Here is a 17177-nt window from a genome sequence, read left to right as displayed (position 1 = left end):
GGCTGCGGATGTCGGCCCCGACACGGGGGAGGTTATTGACAGAGCGACTTTGTGCCTGCAGAAATTCCCTCGGGAATATTCCAGCCTCCCGATTCCCGGCTATATTTAGTGCTGGAGCGAGGGAGCAGCGTCTCCTCTCACCTCAGCGGGGAGGGATCGCCCCGGGCTGCTCCAGGATCGCGCTCGGGGTGAAATCCCCAGCTCGGAGTTTCTCCCAGGAGTTTTACCCACAGGAAATTGCAGTGTCGAGCGTTCAGCTGGCAGCACCGACCGCATCCAGCATTCCCAGGCTCTGAAATCCTTCTCTTTTTTTTTTGTTTTCCCCCTGTGAACACCCTCTCCTGAAATTCCCATTCCAGCATTTCCTGACCCCCTGCTCTTTCACACGGTTTTCTGCTGCTTCCATGGATAACTGAAGGGGCACAAAGTTTTTCCTGTTGTGGATATTTCAGGTGTTTATTGCTTAAGAAAATAAAAAACCCTGGGAGACATCAGGAATGGGAAAAATTTTGCCTTTTAAGAGGGCAAAACTTTCAGTCCGTGCCTGTGAGCGGCGGTGGGAGAGCAGGGATTGATTCAGGCCTTCAAAAAAGGAGATGAAAAATCCTCCTGATGCCCCAAACATCTCCACGGAGGGGAAAATGAAGCTCTGAAATGTTCTTCCCATCCCACAGGAATCTCCACCACGTTGAAAGCGTTTCTTTCCCTACCCAAGGCGTCCTGGAGCTTCCCCAAACACCCGAGAGGGGCCCGAGTGAGGGGTGGGGACCCCTCCCCAGGGTGGGGACCCCTCCCCAGGCACCTCTGGGGGACACAGAGATGGATTTCCCATCTCTCAGCATTCCCTGGATGCTGCTGCCCTGGCGGGGTTTGTCCCTGGAGCCGCTGTCCCCCGCGTGTCCCCGCAGTGACACCAGGAGCCATCGTCCCTCTCCTTCCTCTTTATTCCTCCGTTCCCTGAGCGCCGCTCAGCAAAAACAGAATTTTCCTGAAATTAAACCCGGAGGAGCGGCCTCGGGCGCGACACAAAGGGGGGGACAGGACCCCAGCACCCCCCTGGGGACCCCGCGGGGACATCCCAGGTCCTGACGGGGGGAAGGACACGGGTCCTGGCAGGGGGATTAGCCAGGTCCCGGCAGGGGGAAGGACGCGGGTCCTGGCAGGGAGAAGGACACAGGTCCCGGCAGGGGGAAGGACACAGGTCCTGACGGGGGGAAGGACGCGGGTCCTGGCAGGGGGAAGGACACGGGTCCTGGCAGCGGGAAGGACACAGGTCCTGGCAGGGAGAAGGACACGGGTCCTGACAGCGGGATTAGCCGGGTCCCAGCCGCGGGACAGCCCCCCGCAGCCCCCTCCCGTGTCCCCCCATCCCCGGCTCGGCGCTGGGCTCGCAGGGGTTAACGCTGTTCCAGAAGGCTCCGAGGGACGCGCACCGGGCGGAGGCTGCGGGAGAGAAGGAGAAAGGAGAGGCCGCTGTGAGCCGGGCCCGGAGCTGCGGGACCCGCGGGGATGGAGCAGCTCCGTGCGGGGATGGAGCAGCTCCGTGCGGGGATGGAGCAGCTCCGTGCGGGACCCGCGGGGACGGAGCTGTTCCATTTCTCGCCCTCTCCGGAACAAAAGCCTCCGGCCCGAGCCGCAGAGAGCGGCTTTTCCAAGCGGGCTGGTAAATCCGGCAGGGAGAGCCCGGCCTGGTTTGTAAAATCCCCCCCGGTGCCCCCTTCCAGCCCAGGCAGCCAAACCCAAGTGCCCCCTGCCCCCATTCCTCCCCCGAAACCCTCACCTGGTGGGGCCGGGAGCTCACCTGGCCCGGCTGCTGCCGAGCCGAACCCGCCGCGGTTCCTCTCTAGAGCATGTAGATGATGTAGGACAGGATCACCAGGCCGATGATGGCGAAAAACATCAGGATGAAAATGTCCAGCATGGCGAGGGAAGGGAGGGGGCGGCGGGGCAGGGGCTGCGGAGCTCCGGGAAGGGCTCCGGGAAGGGCTCAGGAGCTCCGGGAAGGTCTCAGGAGCTTCGGGCAGGGCTCAGAAGCTCCGGTCAGAGCTCAGAAGCTCCGGGAAGGGCTCCGGGCAGGGCTCAGAAGCTCCGGGCAGGGCTCAGAAGCTCCGGGAAGGGCTCAGGATCTCCGGGATGGGCTCAGGATCTCCGGGCAGGGCTCAGAAGCTCCGGGAAGGGCTCCGGGCAGGGCTCAGAAGCTCCGGGCAGGGCTCAGAAGCTCCGGGCAGGGCTCAGAAGCTCCGGGAAGGGCTCAGGATCTCCGGGCAGGGCTCAGGATCTCCGGGCAGGGCTCAGGATCTCCGGGCAGGGCTCAGGGCTGCTGGGCAGAGCCGCCGCTGCCTCCTCCCCTCCCCGGCCGATCGCGGATCCGCTCAGGATGCAGAGCCGATGCCGGAGCTGATGGAGCCGCTTTCCAGCGGCAGATCATGGAATAAACAGCGGCGGGCAGCCCGGCTCGGCCCAGCCCCGGCTCCCGGGGCCGGCTCTTCCCTCGGGGGGGTTTTTCTGCCCCTTCTCCTTCCTCCCCCCAGGGTTTGTGCCCCCCCGGGGGAACCGGCCCATCCCTTGCTGTTGATGAACAGCCTCCTTCCCTTAACACCCTCCGGGGGTTGTTAAAAACACCCTGAAAATCCCACCCGCCGCGGGTGAAATCCCAGGGATCCACAGAAACCCAAAACGCGTCCCTGCGCTTCCCAAAAAAACAAGGAGCTGCATCCCAGCTGGATTCCCAGGGATGCCGGCGTGTCCCAGTCCCAGGGGAGGTGAGAACCCCCCAGCTCCGGGAGCCTCCCCTTGTCCCAAACCAACAGCAAAAAGCAGCCGGAAAATCAAAGCCAGCACAATCAGCAGGTAAAAATTAAACTTTTATTTTCAATCCGAGTTAAACAGGGAAGAAAATTGCTCGGGTCGTTCCATTCCGTGGGTTTTGTTGTTTTTTTGGATAAAAAAAGGCCAAATAACTATTTTTTTTTTGTTTGTTTTTTTGTTTTACTGGTGTCAGGAAGGACACAAGGACAAACCCCCCCCAATCAAGCGACGGATCCCGAGGAAAACACGTTCTAAGCTCAGCACTGAGACGCAACCGGGGGAAGCTGGGATGGACGAGGTTTATTTTACACGTGATGAGAAGCAATTATTCGTTGTTTTTTTTTTTTTTTTTTTTTTTTTAAATCGTTCTTCTTCCTTTTTTTTTTTTTTAATTTTTTTTTTTAACTCTTATTTATTTATTTTAAATACAGGTTTTTAGGTGCTTTTTCAGCTATGAAAAAAAACAAAACAAACAAAAAAAAAAAGGCAAAAAAGTGCATAAAGTTGAGAGAAAAGGCAGAAATCAAGCAGTTAAGAGGTTTGTTTCCCACGGCGGGGGTGAGAGGGGCACGGAAGGGGAGAATTTAGGGACTGGAATGGTTTTGAAGGAGGATTAAAAAAAGGTCGGTATCCCAAAAAAGGGAATTTCCTGTGTTATTTGGTCCATTAAAAAAGGGTTTATTCACATTGATGCTCCCCCCACCCCAATTCCCAGACAAGAATTAAAAATGATTAAGAGGATTCAGCAGGGAGGGGAGGCTCCCCCTGCCCTTGTGCTCCCCGTTTTAGCACCAGCCGGGATTCCCAGCCCATCCTGGCTGCTCCCGTCCCTGAATCCCTGTCCCCAATTCCCTTTTCCTGATCCCGCTGTCCCCAGTCCCAGCCCCCAGGAAGGGACGCGTCCCCAGCAGGACACGGAATGTTCCTTATTCCCGTTTTTCCAGTGGGAACGCATCCCGGGACCCCGCAGGGATTCCCGCTCCTCCCTCCCTGCTCAGTTCCAGTTTTTCCCGAGCCTGACCCGCCCCGGCCCCTCCGGAGCCCGGAGGAGAAGGGACAGGGACGTGCTTTGGTGTTTTGGTCCATGATGCCATCCCAAATTGGTCCCAAAAAGCCGCAGCCGGCGCTGGGAATGAGGCTGGGGATGGCTCGGGGTGTCACAGCCCCCAGGGGACAATCAGCGCTCAGCAGCAGCAGCAGGAGGAAAACAGGAAAATTCTGGGGGGGAGGAAAATGCTCCCCCAGGGGACCCCCAGAGCCCGGCCCAGAGCAAGCTGGAGGGGGCTCATCCAGTCCGGGGGGGTTTGATCCCAGTCCGGGGGGGTTTGATCCCAGTCCGGGGGGGTTTGATCCCAGTCTGGGAGGGTTTGATCCCAGTCTGGGAGGGTTTGATCCCAGTCCGGGGGGGTTTGATCCCAGTCTGGGGGGCTCATCCTGGTCTGGGGGGCTCATCCTGGTCTGAGGGGTTTGATCCCAGTCTGGGGGAGCTCATCCCAGTCCTGGGGGCTTCATTCCAGTCTGGGGGGGCTCATCCTGGTCCGGGGGGTTTGATCCCAGTCTGGGGGAGCTCATCCCAGTCCTGGGGGCTTCATTCCAGTCTGGGGGGGCTCATCCTGGTCCGGGGGGGCTCATCTTGGTCTGGGGGGTTTGATCCAAGTCCCGGGGGCTCATCCTGGTCCGGGGGTTTGATCCCAGTCTGGGGGGGCTCATCCTGGTCTGGGGGGCTCATCCCAGTCCAGGGGGGTTCATCCCTGCACCAGGGGGTTCATTCCAGTCTGGGGGGTTCATTCCAGTCTGGGGGGTGATCCCAGCTCCAGGGGCTCATCCCAGCCCTCCAGGCACCCCCAGGAAAAGCCCCACGGCTGCTCCTTCTCCGGAGGGATCGGGACAAGCGGAGCCCGAGGCGGGAGCAGCCAGAGGCTCCTCCAGGGCTGCCCAGAGCTCGGAACGCCGAGAGCTTTCGCGGGGGACTTGAACCAAACGCTTTCCTGCTCTGAGGGCTGAAGGGAGCAAAGATGGAACGGAAACTGAGCCGGGGAGCCGGGAGAGGGATGAGCTGGGAACGGGAGCGGGATGAGCCGGGAACGGGAGCGGGATGAGCTGGGAACAGGAGCGGGATGAGCCGGGAACGGGAACGGGATGAGCTGGGAACGGGAACGGGATGAGCCGGGAACGGGAGCGGGATGAGCTGGGAACGGGAGTGGGATGAGCCGGGAACGGGAGCGGGATGAGCCGGGAACGGGAGCGGGATGAGCCGGGAACGGGAACAGGAGCAGGATGAACCGGGAACGGGAACGGGAGCGGGATGAGCCGGGAACGGGAGCGGGAGCGGGATGAGCCGGGAACGGGAGGAGCCGGGAACGGGATGAGCGGGGAACAGAAGGAGCTGCCATCCCATCCCTGAGCCCAGGGGCACCCTCGGAATGAGCTCCCCTCGCCTCTCCCACCCCACAGCTGCAATTTGGTCCCGCCGCGGCCTCTCCCTCCCTTTTCCGCGATCCCGGAGGTTTCCCGGGAGAGGCCGGGCAGGAGGGACGGGAGCAGGAAAACCCTGGGGGATCGATCCCCACCCCCACACGACCCCTCAGCCCCCGCGGGGCCACCCGGGAGCAGAACTGGCGACAGAAACCGGACACAGAGGGGACACGGGGAGGGGACGCGGGGAGGGGACGCGGGGAGGGGACACGGGGAGGGGACACGGGCTCAGATGGCCTCCACGTAGTTGGCCGGGAGCATTCCCGTGTCGCCCGTGCGCTCCACCGTGCCGTACATCCAGCCGTCATCGATCTGCTGCACGTTGATGATGGTGTCCCCGTCCTGGAACGACACCTCGTCCTCGTCCGCTGCGTTGTAATCGTAGACGGCGCGGAAACGCTTCTGTGGGGACACGGGGATGAGGGACAGGAACATGGGGACGTGGGGACACGGGGGACACGGTGACATGGGGATGTGGGACAGGGATATGGAACAGGGACATGGGGATATGGGGACGTGGGGACATGGGGGACATGGGGACACTGGGGACAGTGTCACAGCCCCAGGGACACAGGGATCACTGTCACAGCCCCAGGGACATGGGGACATGGCACAGCCCCAGGAACACGGGACATGGGCACAGGGACATGGCACAGCCCTTTCCCAAGGACAGGGGAGGGGTCACAGCCCCAGGGACGCGCCGGATCCGGGCGGTTCTCGGTGCCCAGACCAATCCAAGCCCTTCCAGGTGAGTTTTCCTGGGGCTGAGGAAGCCGAGGGATCCGGGCTGGGGACGGGGGCTGGGCTGCACTCACCCCCCCTCCGGCCGGGGCGTTGCGCTGGGACGAGGCCGGAGCCGCCGGCTCCTTGTAGCCGTAGGATTGGGATGGAGGCGGCTGCTGCTGCTGCTGGAAAACTGGGGAGGGAAAGGGGGATCCGTGAGCTGGGATTCGGGTGGATCCTGAGCTGGGATTTGGGTGGATCCTGAGCTGGGATTTGGGTGGATCCTGAGCTGGGATTTGGGTGGATCCATGAACAGGGATTTGGGTGGATCCATGAACAGGGATGTGGAGGGAAAAGTGGATCCTGAGCTGGGATTTGGGTGGATCCTGAGCTGGGATTTGGGTGGATCCTGAGCTGGGATTTGGGATTTGGGAAGCCCCCGGGCTGTCCCCCCTCACCGGTGCCCGCGGGCTGGCCGTGGTGCCCGGGCTGCTGCTGCTGCTCCGCTCGCCGGTAGCCGCTGCTCTCCTGGGAATTGCGGCGCTCCGGCTCCGAGCCCTCGCTGGGGCTGGGGCCCATCCGGCTCCGCTCGAACTCCTCGTGGTACTTGATCTGCAGGAGGGGAGAGCTCACAGCTTTTCCAGCCCGAAGGATTCCTTCACCTCATCCCAGCCCTTTTCCCACTCCAGAGAATCCCGGGATCCTTCATCTCATCCCAGCCCTTTTCCCACCCCAGAGAATCCCGGGATCCTTCACCTCATCCCGGCCCTTTTCCCACCCCAGAGAATCCCGGGATCCTTCACCTCATCCCGGCCCTTTTCCCACCCCAGAGAATCCCGGGATCCTTCCCCAGATCAGCTCGGAGCACTCGGGCTCAGGCGGGAGCTGATCCCGGTGGGTCCTCGGCGGGATGAGGAATTTTTCCAGGATCAGATTCAACCCCGGCTGCACCTCCCAAACCACGGGAACAGGGAGCAAAACCCCCTTTAGGAATTTCGGTGTGGGGGACAAAGGGGAGGGTAAAAATGATCAATTAACCCCCTGGTGTTAATGAGCGCATTCCCATCGGGAAGCACCTGGAGCCCGGGAATGTGCCCTGGTTAAACAGGGATGGGCTGGAGCAGAGGGAACCCCGGGGGCAGAACCCTGTGGGGATCCCCGGGAACAGGAACAGCCTCGGGAACAGCCCCGGGAACAGGATCAGGATTAGGATCAGGATCAGGATCAGGGACAGCTCCAGGATCAGCCCTGGGATCAGGATCAGGATCAGGATCAGGATCAGCCCCAGGATCAGGATCAGGATCAGCCCCAGGATCAGCCCTGGGATCAGGATCAGGATCAGGATCAGGATCAGCCCCAGGATCAGGATCAGGATCAGGATCAGGATCAGCCCCAGGACCAGGATCAGGATCAGCCCCAGGATCAGGGACAGCCCCAGGATCAGGGACAGCCCCAGGATCAGGATCAGCCCCAGGATCAGGGACAGCCCCAGGATCAGGGACAGCCCCAGGATCAGGATCAGCCCCAGGATCAGGGACAGCCCCAGGATCAGGATCAGCCCCAGGATCAGGGACAGCCCCAGGATCAGGATCAGGGACAGCCCCAGGATCAGGATCAGGATCAGGGACAGCTCCAGGATCAGGATCAGGATCAGGATCAGCCCTGGGATCAGGATCAGGATCAGCCCCAGGATCAGGATCAGGATCAGGATCAGCCCTGGGATCAGGATCAGGATCAGCCCCAGGATCAGGATCAGGATCAGGATCAGCCCTGGGATCAGGATCAGCCCCAGGATCAGGATCAGGATCAGGATCAGGATCAGCCCTGGGATCAGGATCAGGATCAGCCCCAGGATCAGGATCAGGATCAGCCCCAGGATCAGGATCAGGATCAGGATCAGCTGTTCCCAGCCCCATTCCCAGGCGCTCTCCCCACCTGCCCCAGCACCGAGGGTGTTTTGGGGCACGGCCAGGCTGGCCCCACATTCCCTGGTCCTGCTCCTGCCGCTGGAACGGGAATGCCGGGAATGCCGGGAATGGTTTGTGTGTCTCTCCTAAGTGGGTCACGGCCAGCCCAGGCTGGCAGCCAGACCCCGGGAAGCTGCTGGGAACAGCTGGGAACGGCTGGGAATGGCTGGGAGAGGCTGGGAATGGCTGGGAATAACTGGGAATGGCTGGGAATGGCTGGGAAAGGCTGGGAATGGCTGGGAATAACTGGGAATGGCTGGGAAAGGCTGGGAATGGCTGGGAAAGGCTGGGAATGGCTGGGAATGGCTGGGAATAACTGGGAATGGCTGGGAAAGGCTGGGAATGGCTGGGAAAGGCTGGGAATGGCTGGGAATGGCTGGGAATAACTGGGAATGGCTGGGAATGGCTGGGAATAACTGGGAATGGCTGGGAATGGCTGGGAGAGGCTGGGAATGGCTGGGAATGGCTGGGAATGGCTGGGAATGGCTGGGAATGGCTGGGAATAACTGGGAATGGCTGGGAGAGGCTGGGAATGGCTGGGAATGGCTGGGAAAGGCTGGGAATGGCTGGGAATGGCTGGGAGAGGCTGGGAATGGCTGGGAGAGGCTGGGAATGGCTGGGAATGGCTGGGAGAGGCTGGGAATGGCTGGGAAAGGCTGGGAATGGCTGGGAATGGCTGGGAATGGCTGGGAAAGGCTGGGAATGGCTGGGAGAGGCCGGGCAGAGCCAGCAGGGCCGGGCTCAGCTCCCCGCTGCCGTTTGGTGTCCCCAAACCCGCCCGGATCCGCCCCAAACCCAACCCCCAGCTCAGAGCTGCCCCAGGGAAAATCTTCCAGCTGGGATCCCAGTCCCTGCCCGGGGTTTGGAGCGCCAGGAGCTGCACAGTGGGAGCAGAAAAAGAGGGAATGAAAATCCCCCCTGGGATTGAAAATTCCCCTGCTGGGGCTCCCTGGGTTTTTTGTGGGAGCTCGGGCTGTGGCACCGTCTCCCCGCATTCCAAACTCCCTCCCCAGCAGCTCCCAGGGCCGGGAATCCTGGGGATGGGAAAGCAGAGACAGAGCAGGGAGAATCCGGCAGGAAAATCCAGGCCCTTCCCAAGGAACAGCCCCGGCTCTCCCCAGCAGCCAAACGGGAACTTTGGCTCCCTGGGGGGGGATTTTGGCCAGGGGCAGCCACGGCCACCGCTCCTGCTGCTGCAGCTGGACGTGGATCCCTGAGCATTCCGGAACATTCCCGTGAATCCCTGAGCATCCCTGAGCATTCCGGAACATTCCTGTGAATCCCTGAGCATCCCTGTGAATCCCTGAGCATCCCTGAACATTCCTGAACATTCCTGAGCATTCTGGAACATTCCTGAGCATTCCTGTGAATCCCTGAGCATTCCTGAACATCCCTGAGCATTCCTGTGAATCCCTGAGCATTCCGGAACATTCCTGTGAATCCCTGAGCATTCCTGTGAATCCCTGAGCATCCCTGAGCATTCCTGAGCATCCCTGAGCATCCCTGAGCATTCCGGAACATTCCCGTGAATCCCTGAGCATCCCTGAGCATCCCTGAACATTCCTGAACATTCCTGAGCATTCTGGAACATTCCTGAGCATTCCTGTCTATCCCTGAGCATTCCTGAGCATTCCTGAATATTCCTGAGTATCCCTGAGCATTCCTGAACATTCCTGATCATTGCTGAGCATTCCTGAATATTCCTGAGTATCCCTGAGCATTTCTGTGAATCCCTGAGCATCTCTGAGCATTCCTGAATATTCCTGAACATCCCTGAGCATTCCTGATCCCAGGAATTTGTGATCGAGGAATTTGTGACCCCAGGAATTTGTGATCGAGGAATTTGTGACCCCAGGAATTTGTGATCCCAGGAATTTGTGACCCCAGGAATTTGTGACCCCAGGAATTTGTGATCCCAGGAATTTGTGATCCCAGGAATTTGTGATCCCAGGAATTTGTGATCCCGGGCCGTTTCCCGGTCGGGGCAGGGAGGAGAAGCCACTCACGTTGCTGATCTGATCCTGGGTCTTCCTGATCCTCTGCAGCTCCGGGGTGTCGGCCACCACGCTGAAACCTTTCCCCTTGTTCTTCTCAAACTCCTCCTTGTAGCGGATCTGGGCAGGAAAAGCGGGATTGGGAACTGGGATGAGGAAAACTCGGGGAGAAGCGGGAGAGCGCGGAGCTGGGCCAGGGGCAGCGCCCGACCGCGGCCCACGGCTGGGGGAGCTCCTGCCTCGCTCAGGGGCAGCCCCAGAGCATTCCGGAACATTCCTGAGCATTCCTGAGCATTCCAGAACATTCCTGAGCATTCCTGAGCATTCCTGAGCATTCCTGAGTATCCCTGAGCATTCCGGAACATCCCTGAGCATTCCAGAACATTCCTGAGCATCCCTGAGCATTCTGGAACATTCCTGAGCATTCCAGAACATTCCTGAGCATTCCTGAGCATTCCTGAGTATCCCTGAGCATTCCGGAACATTCCTGAGCATTCCAGAACATTCCTGAGCATCCCTGAGCATTCTGGAACATTCCTGAGCATTCCAGAACATTCCTGAGCATTCCTGAGCATTCCTGAGTATCCCTGAGCATTCCAGAACATTCCTGAGCATTCCAGAGCATTCCTGAGCATTCCGGAACATTCCTGAGCATTCCAGAACATTCCTGAGCATTCCAGAACATTCCTGAGCATTGCAGAACATTCCTGAGCATTCCAGAACATTCCAGAACATTCCTGAGCATTCCAGAACATTCCTGAGCATTCCTGAGCATTCCTGAGCATTCCTGAGCATTCCGGAACATCCCTGAGCATTCCAGAACATTCCTGAGCATTCCAGAGCATCCCTGAGCATTCCGGAACATTCCTGAGCATTCCAGAACATTCCTGAGCATTCCAGAACATTCCTGAGCATTCCAGAACATTCCTGAGCATTGCAGAACATTCCAGAACATTCCTGAGCATTGCAGAACATTCCAGAACATTCCAGAACATTCCTGAGCATTCCAGAACATTCCAGAACATTCCAGAACATTCCTGAGCATTCCTGAGCATTCTGGAACATTCCTGAGCATTCCTGAATATCCCTGAACATTCCTGAGCCCCCCGAGGCTCCCCACTGATGGCACAGAGGGATTTTCCGGGATCTCCAGCACCCAAAGGATCCCCGATCCCGCCGATCCCGTTTCTCTGTGGGCAGGAGAGCTCTCTCCTCCAGCCTGGAAAGACCAGGAATTTCCAGGCTGGAAGCCAATCCCACGGGAAGATCCTGACAAATCCCGTATTTTTAACCCCCTAAATCCCACCCCGCTGATTTTCGGGACACGGGAATCCCTAAAAAACACCCGGTTTTTAAAATCCCTAAAAAAATCCCTAAAAAAATCCCTAAAAAAAACCCTAAAAAAATCCCTAAAAAATTCCCAGGGGGACGAGGATAATCCAAGGAATTAAAACCGGCCCCACAATTCATTTTCCCGGGGGAGCCGCTCCTTTTCTCGGCGATTCCAGGAGTTATCCAAAGGGAAAATCCCTTCCCGCATCAGCGCCCGGCACATCAAACCGGGGCCGGGAGGGGCAGGAAGGGCCCTGCCCAAATTCCCGCCGGGAAAAGCTCGGGAATGGAGCTCCAGGAGGGGAAGCTGCAATTTCTGTGCCACGCTGGGCCGGGAGGAGCAGCCTGTGGTGACACTTTGGGGACATTTCTGGCCTGGCAGGAGGCGGTGGCTTCCTGAGAGCGGAACCGGAGCCGCCTCCGCGGGACGGGAATAGAGGGGACGGAGGAGGGACACGGAACCGCTGTGGGCTGGCAGCCTGTCCTTGTCACCTGTCACCCGTCCCTGCTGCCTGTCCTTGTCACCTGTCACCCGTCCCTGCTGCCTGTCCTTGTCACCTGTCACCTGTCCCTGCTGCCTGTCCTTGTCACCTGTCACCCGTCCCTGGCAGCCTGTCCTTGTCACCTGTCCCTGCTGCCTGTCCTTGTCACCTGTCACCTGTCCCTGCTGCCTGTCCTTGTCACCCGTCCCTGCTGCCTGTCCTTGTCACCTGTCACCTGTCCCTGGCAGCCTGTCCTTGTCACCTGTCACCTGTCCCTGCTGCCTGTCCTTGTCACCTGTCCCTGCTGCCTGTCCTTGTCACCTGTCCCTGCTGCCTGTCCTTGTCACCTGTCACCCGTCCCTGCTGCCTGTCCTTGTCACCTGTCCCTGCTGCCTGTCCTTGTCACCTGTCACCCGTCCCTGGCAGCCTGTCCTTGTCACCTGTCACCTGTCCCTGCTGCCTGTCCTTGTCACCCGTCCCTGCTGCCTGTCCTTGTCACCTGTCACCTGTCCCTGCTGCCTGTCCTTGTCACCCGTCCCTGCTGCCTGTCCTTGTCACCTGTCACCTGTCCCTGGCAGCCTGTCCTTGTCACCTGTCACCTGTCCCTGCTGCCTGTCCTTGTCACCTGTCCCTGCTGCCTGTCCTTGTCACCTGTCACCCGTCCCTGCTGCCTGTCCTTGTCACCTGTCCCTGCTGCCTGTCCTTGTCACCCGTCCCTGCTGCCTGTCCTTGTCACCTGTCACCTGTCCCTGCTGCCTGTCCTTGTCACCTGTCACCCGTCCCTGGCAGCCTGTCCTTGTCACCTGTCCCTGCTGCCTGTCCTTGTCACCTGTCACCCGTCCCTGCTGCCTGTCCTTGTCACCTGTCACCTGTCCCTGGCAGCCTGTCCTTGTCACCTGTCACCTGTCCCTGGCAGCCTGTCCTTGTCACCTGTCACCCGTCCCTGCTGCCTGTCCTTGTCACCTGTCCCTGCTGCCTGTCCTTGTCACCTGTCACCTGTCCCTGCTGCCTGTCCTTGTCACCTGTCACCCGTCCCTGCTGCCTGTCCTTGTCACCTGTCACCTGTCCCTGGCAGCCTATCCCTGTCACCTGTCACCTGTCCCTGCTGCCTGTCCTTGTCACCTGTCACCTGTCCCTGCTGCCTGTCCTTGTCACCTGTCCTTCTCACCCGTCCCTGTCCCTGTCACCCATCCCTGTAGGTACCCAGTGTCCCCTCCCTGTCACCCCGTTCCTGTCAGCCTGTCCTTGTCACCCATCCTGTCACCCTGTCCTTGTCATCCATCCCTGGCTGCCTGTCCTTGTCACCTGTTCTTGTCACCCATCCCTGTCACCCTGTCCTTGTCACCCATCCTGTCACCTTGTCCTTGTCATCCATCCCTGGCTGCCTGTCCTTGTCACCCATCCCTGTCACCTGTCCCTGTGGGTGTCCAGGACCCTGTCCCTGCAGGTACCCAGTGTCCCATCCCTGTCACTCTGTCCCTGTCACTCTGTCCCTGTCACTCTGTCCCTGTCACTCTGTCCCTGTCACCCCCAGTCCCCAGCGGTGGCTCTGGTGATCCCCCCATTCCCAATCCCACCAGAGCAGGACTCTGGGATATTCCTGCTGGGGAAAACAGGGAATCGACCTCGGGATCAGCCCCAGGGACACAGCGGGGGCCGGCTCCAGAGGAGTGCCAGGGGACACGGACAGGGGACAGGGACAGGGGACAGGGACAGGGGACAGGGACAGGGGACAGGGACAGGGACAGGGGACAGGGACAGGGGACAGGGACAGGGGACAGGGGACAGGGGACAGGGACAGGGGACAGGGACAGGGACAGGGGACAGGACAGAGAATGGGGCAGGGGACAGGGGACAGGAACAGGGACAAGTGACAGGGATGGGAACAGGGGACAGAGGACAGAGATAGGAACAGGGGACAGGGACAGGGGACAAGGACAGGGACAGGGTCAGGGACAGGGGCTGAGCTGTGGTGACCAGCTGGTGACAGAGGAGCCCCCCGGGCTCAGGGCAGAGCACAGAGCCCTCCCCCGGTTCTCCTGCCATAAACAACAGCCCAGGAAGGGCTGGAGCCGCAGCACCGCCGTGGTTGCCATGGAAAAGCCACGGTGTCCCCTTGTCCCCGTCATCCCCTGTCCCTGTCATCCCATCCCCCTATCCCTGCCATCCCCTGTCCCTGCCATCCCATCCCCCTGTCCCTGTGCCCATCATCTCCCTGTCCCCTGTCCCCTGTCCCTGTCCCTGTCCCTGTCCCCTGTCCCCTGTCCCTGTCCCTGTCCCCTGTCCCTGTCCCCTGTCCCTGTCCCCTGTCCCTGTCCCTGTCCCCTGTCCCCTGTCCCTGTCCCCTGTCCCTGTCCCTGTCCCTGTCCCCTGTCCTTGTCCCCTGTCCCTGCCATCCCATCCCCCTGTCCCTGTGCCCATCATCTCCCTGTCCCCTGTCCCCTGTCCCCTGTCCTCTGTCCCTGTCTCTGTCCCTGTCCCCTGTCCCTGTCCCTGTCCCTGTCCCTGTCCCTGTCCCTGTCCCTGTCCCTGTCCCCTGTCCCTGTCCCCTGTCCCTGTCCCTGTCCCTGTCCCTGTCCCTGTCCCTGTCCCCTGTCCCTGTCCTCTGTCCCTGTCTCTGTCCCTGTCCCTGTCACCTCTGGGACACAAATCCAGCCCCAGGCTGGGCTCAGCTCTGAGCCTGAGCCAGGGATCTGCTGGGCCACTCCCAGGGGGAAGGGCTGGGACAAAAACTGAGCTTTGGGGACAAAAACTGAGCTTTGGGGACAAAAGCTGAGCTTTGGGGACCCCCACGGTGGCCCTGACCCCGCTGGCTCTGCCCCAGGTGAGGCTCCCCCTGCTCCTCCTCCTCCTCCTGGCTGCATCCCAAGGGATCAGGGAGGAAGGTCACGGCATCCTTCGGAGGGATCTGATCCCGAAAATCCGACTGAAAACGGCTCGGAAAATCCCTCCCGCTGAGCTGGGGGCCTCGCTGACAGCACCCCTGGGCTGTCCAACTGCCCCTTTCCCGAGGAAAAACGGGAATGAAATGGAATCCCAGGGCGGCTGCCACATCCCGAGCGCTCCTGGCAGCCGCTGGAATCGCCTCTGGATGGGTTTATTTCCAGCACAGCGAGCTCGGAGCAGGGCTGTGACATCCGAGCCTCTGACAGAGCCGGATCCCAGGAAAACATGGAATTGTTCAGGCTGGAAAAGCCCTCGGGGATCAGAGCCCAGGCGCCACCTCCGGGTTTTGGGACATTTCAGGGATGGTGACCCCTGGCAGCTCCTTCCAGTGCTGGAAAACCTTTCCAGGGAATGGCTTTTGCCTGATATCCGACCTGAGCCTTCCCTGGAGCGACGTGAGGCCCTTTCCTCTCATCCTGTCAGTTTGGGGAAAATCCTGACCCCCCACCTGGCTCCTTCCAGGGAATTGTAGGGATTGGGAAGGTCCCTCCGAGCCTCCTTTTCCTCGGGCTGAGCCCTTTCCCAGCTCCCTCAGCCTCTCCTGGTGCTCCAGCCCCTTCCCCAGGCAGGCTCAGCCCCCCCTCAATGCCCATTCCTGCACTTCCAGCAGTTTTCCTACAAAACTGATGCTCCCACCCCTTTTCCCGGGGTTCTGGAGCGAAAGGAATTCCAGGATGACCCCAGGGACAGCCTCTCCCCCAGCTCTTCCCAGGAAAACCTGGAATTCTCCTCCGAGCCCGTCCCTCTCCCTGCAGCCGTTTGTTTCTGGCTCCACAGGGAACATCTGGGACAATCCACACCCGTCCAGGTGAGGATCCTGCCCTTTCCCACCTGGAATCCGGCTGGGAAGAGGCAAAGCGGGCGTGGGAGAGGCGCATTCCCAGCTGTGGGAAACCCCAGAAGCCGGGATGGGGACGGGAACAGCAAACACAGACCCCAGAGGAGGGACCCACACCCCAAACCTGGGAGGGATTTGGGAGCAGCCAGAGAACCGTGGAATTTCCAGGGCTGGAAGGGCTCAGAGAGCTCCTAAATCGCAGGAAAGGTCGGTGTGGGTTTATCCCATGGGGAATTTGGGAATTTCGGGGGGGCTCACCTGGCTCTGGAGCTCACTCTGCTGCTTTAGGCGCAGGTTCTCGGGCGTGTCTGCCACCATGGTGAAGGATTGCTTGGGGTAGTGTCTGCGAGGGAAGGACACCGTTAACGCCAGGACACGGCAATTCCCGATCCCGGAATCCCCGGGGCTGGAAAAACCCTCCAGGATCAGCGAGCCCACCGGCAGTGCCACCCCAAAGCCCAGACCCCGAGGGTTGGGAACGTTCCAGGGGTCCTGTCCCGCTCCCACGACGCATCCACAGAGGGTTGGGCTGATGGGGGATTGCCCGGACAGTGGGGTTTCTGGGATATTGGGATTTCTGGGATATTGGGATTTCTGGGATATTGGGATTTCTGGGATATTGGGATTTCTGGGATATTGGGATTGCTCAGACAATGGGATTTCTGGGATATTGGGATTGCTCAGACAATGGGATTTCTGGGATATTGGGATTTCTGGGATACTGGGATTTCTGGGATATTGGGATTTTTGGGACAATGGGATTTCTGGGATATTGGAATTTCTGGGACATTGGGATTGGCCGGACAATGGGATTTCTGGGACAAACATTGGGATTTCTCCAACAATGGGATTTCTGGGACATTGGGATTTCTGGGACATTGGGATTTCTCCAACAATGGGATTTCTCCAACAATGGGATTTCTCCAACAATGGGATTTCTGGGATATTGGGATTTCTGGGATATTGGGAGTGCTCAGACAATGGGATTTCTGGGACAAACATTGGGATTTCTGGGATATTGGGATTTCTCCAACAATGGGATTTCTCCAACAATGGGATTTCTCCAACAATGGGGTTTCTCCCTGTGCGCTCTCCCCCAGCCAACACTTTTCTCCCTGGGCTCTCCCCCAGTGTCACATTTCTCACAGAAGAGGAAACACGGAGTTTTCCCCTCGGGGACGAAGCCGTTCCAGGCCCACGTGGGATTCCAGGACAGACCTTTCCGCGTCCTGGGCCCCGTTATCCCAGGAAAAGCTGCAGCCTCGGCTCTGCAGGGTCCCAGGCACGGCCCGAGCTCTCCCCGAGCGAGGTTTCAGCCCCAGCAGCCTCGGGCTGGAGTTTCCCGGTGCTGCAGAACGCCCCGATCCCGGCACAAAGCGCGCCGGGATAACGGGAACGAGGCACAGGAACGGGGTCAGGAACTCGGAGAGGCTCAGGGAGAGCGGGAACAGCCAGAGCTCCTGGAAGCTCCCACACTTCCCATTCCCACCTCCAGGAGACGTGGAAAAGGGCATGGATGGATCCCTGGATCACCGGGAATGTTCAGTGGGAAAAGCCCAGCTGGGGCTGCAGGGTTTGGGGTCTCTCAGCTGCCAGGAAAGGGAAGAGCTGA

At 59.8% G+C, this 17177-nt stretch overlaps 1 protein-coding gene across 2 annotated transcripts in view; it reads right to left on the bottom strand.

Moving 5' to 3' along the window:
- Nucleotides 1-2851: 2851 nt before the first annotated feature.
- The window catches only part of LASP1 (LIM and SH3 protein 1), a 28357-nt gene continuing 14031 nt past the window's right edge, over nt 2852-17177 (bottom strand). The window contains exons 3-7 of one of the 2 annotated variants that reach the window (XM_088068128.1): nt 15824-15908; nt 9980-10087; nt 6465-6618; nt 6099-6199; nt 5379-5685 (exon numbers count right to left, since the gene is read on the bottom strand). In XM_088068128.1, coding sequence (XP_087924254.1) covers nt 5512-5685; nt 6099-6199; nt 6465-6618; nt 9980-10087; nt 15824-15908 — 622 coding nt within the window. In that variant the 3' untranslated portion in view covers nt 5379-5511. Of the gene's footprint in view, nt 5686-6098; nt 6200-6464; nt 6619-9979; nt 10088-15823; nt 15909-17177 lie in introns of both variants that reach the window. The other variant, XM_088068127.1, reaches the window with a different exon arrangement.

This window comes from Pseudopodoces humilis, chromosome 29 (genome assembly GCF_049639895.1).
Source record: "Pseudopodoces humilis isolate 2021_Gansu_Grassland_sample_001 chromosome 29, ASM4963989v1, whole genome shotgun sequence".
Classification (NCBI taxonomy): Eukaryota; Metazoa; Chordata; class Aves; order Passeriformes; family Paridae; genus Pseudopodoces; species Pseudopodoces humilis.
Note: the sequence above shows the minus strand (reverse complement) of the source record. Positions and strands in the feature narration are given on the sequence as shown.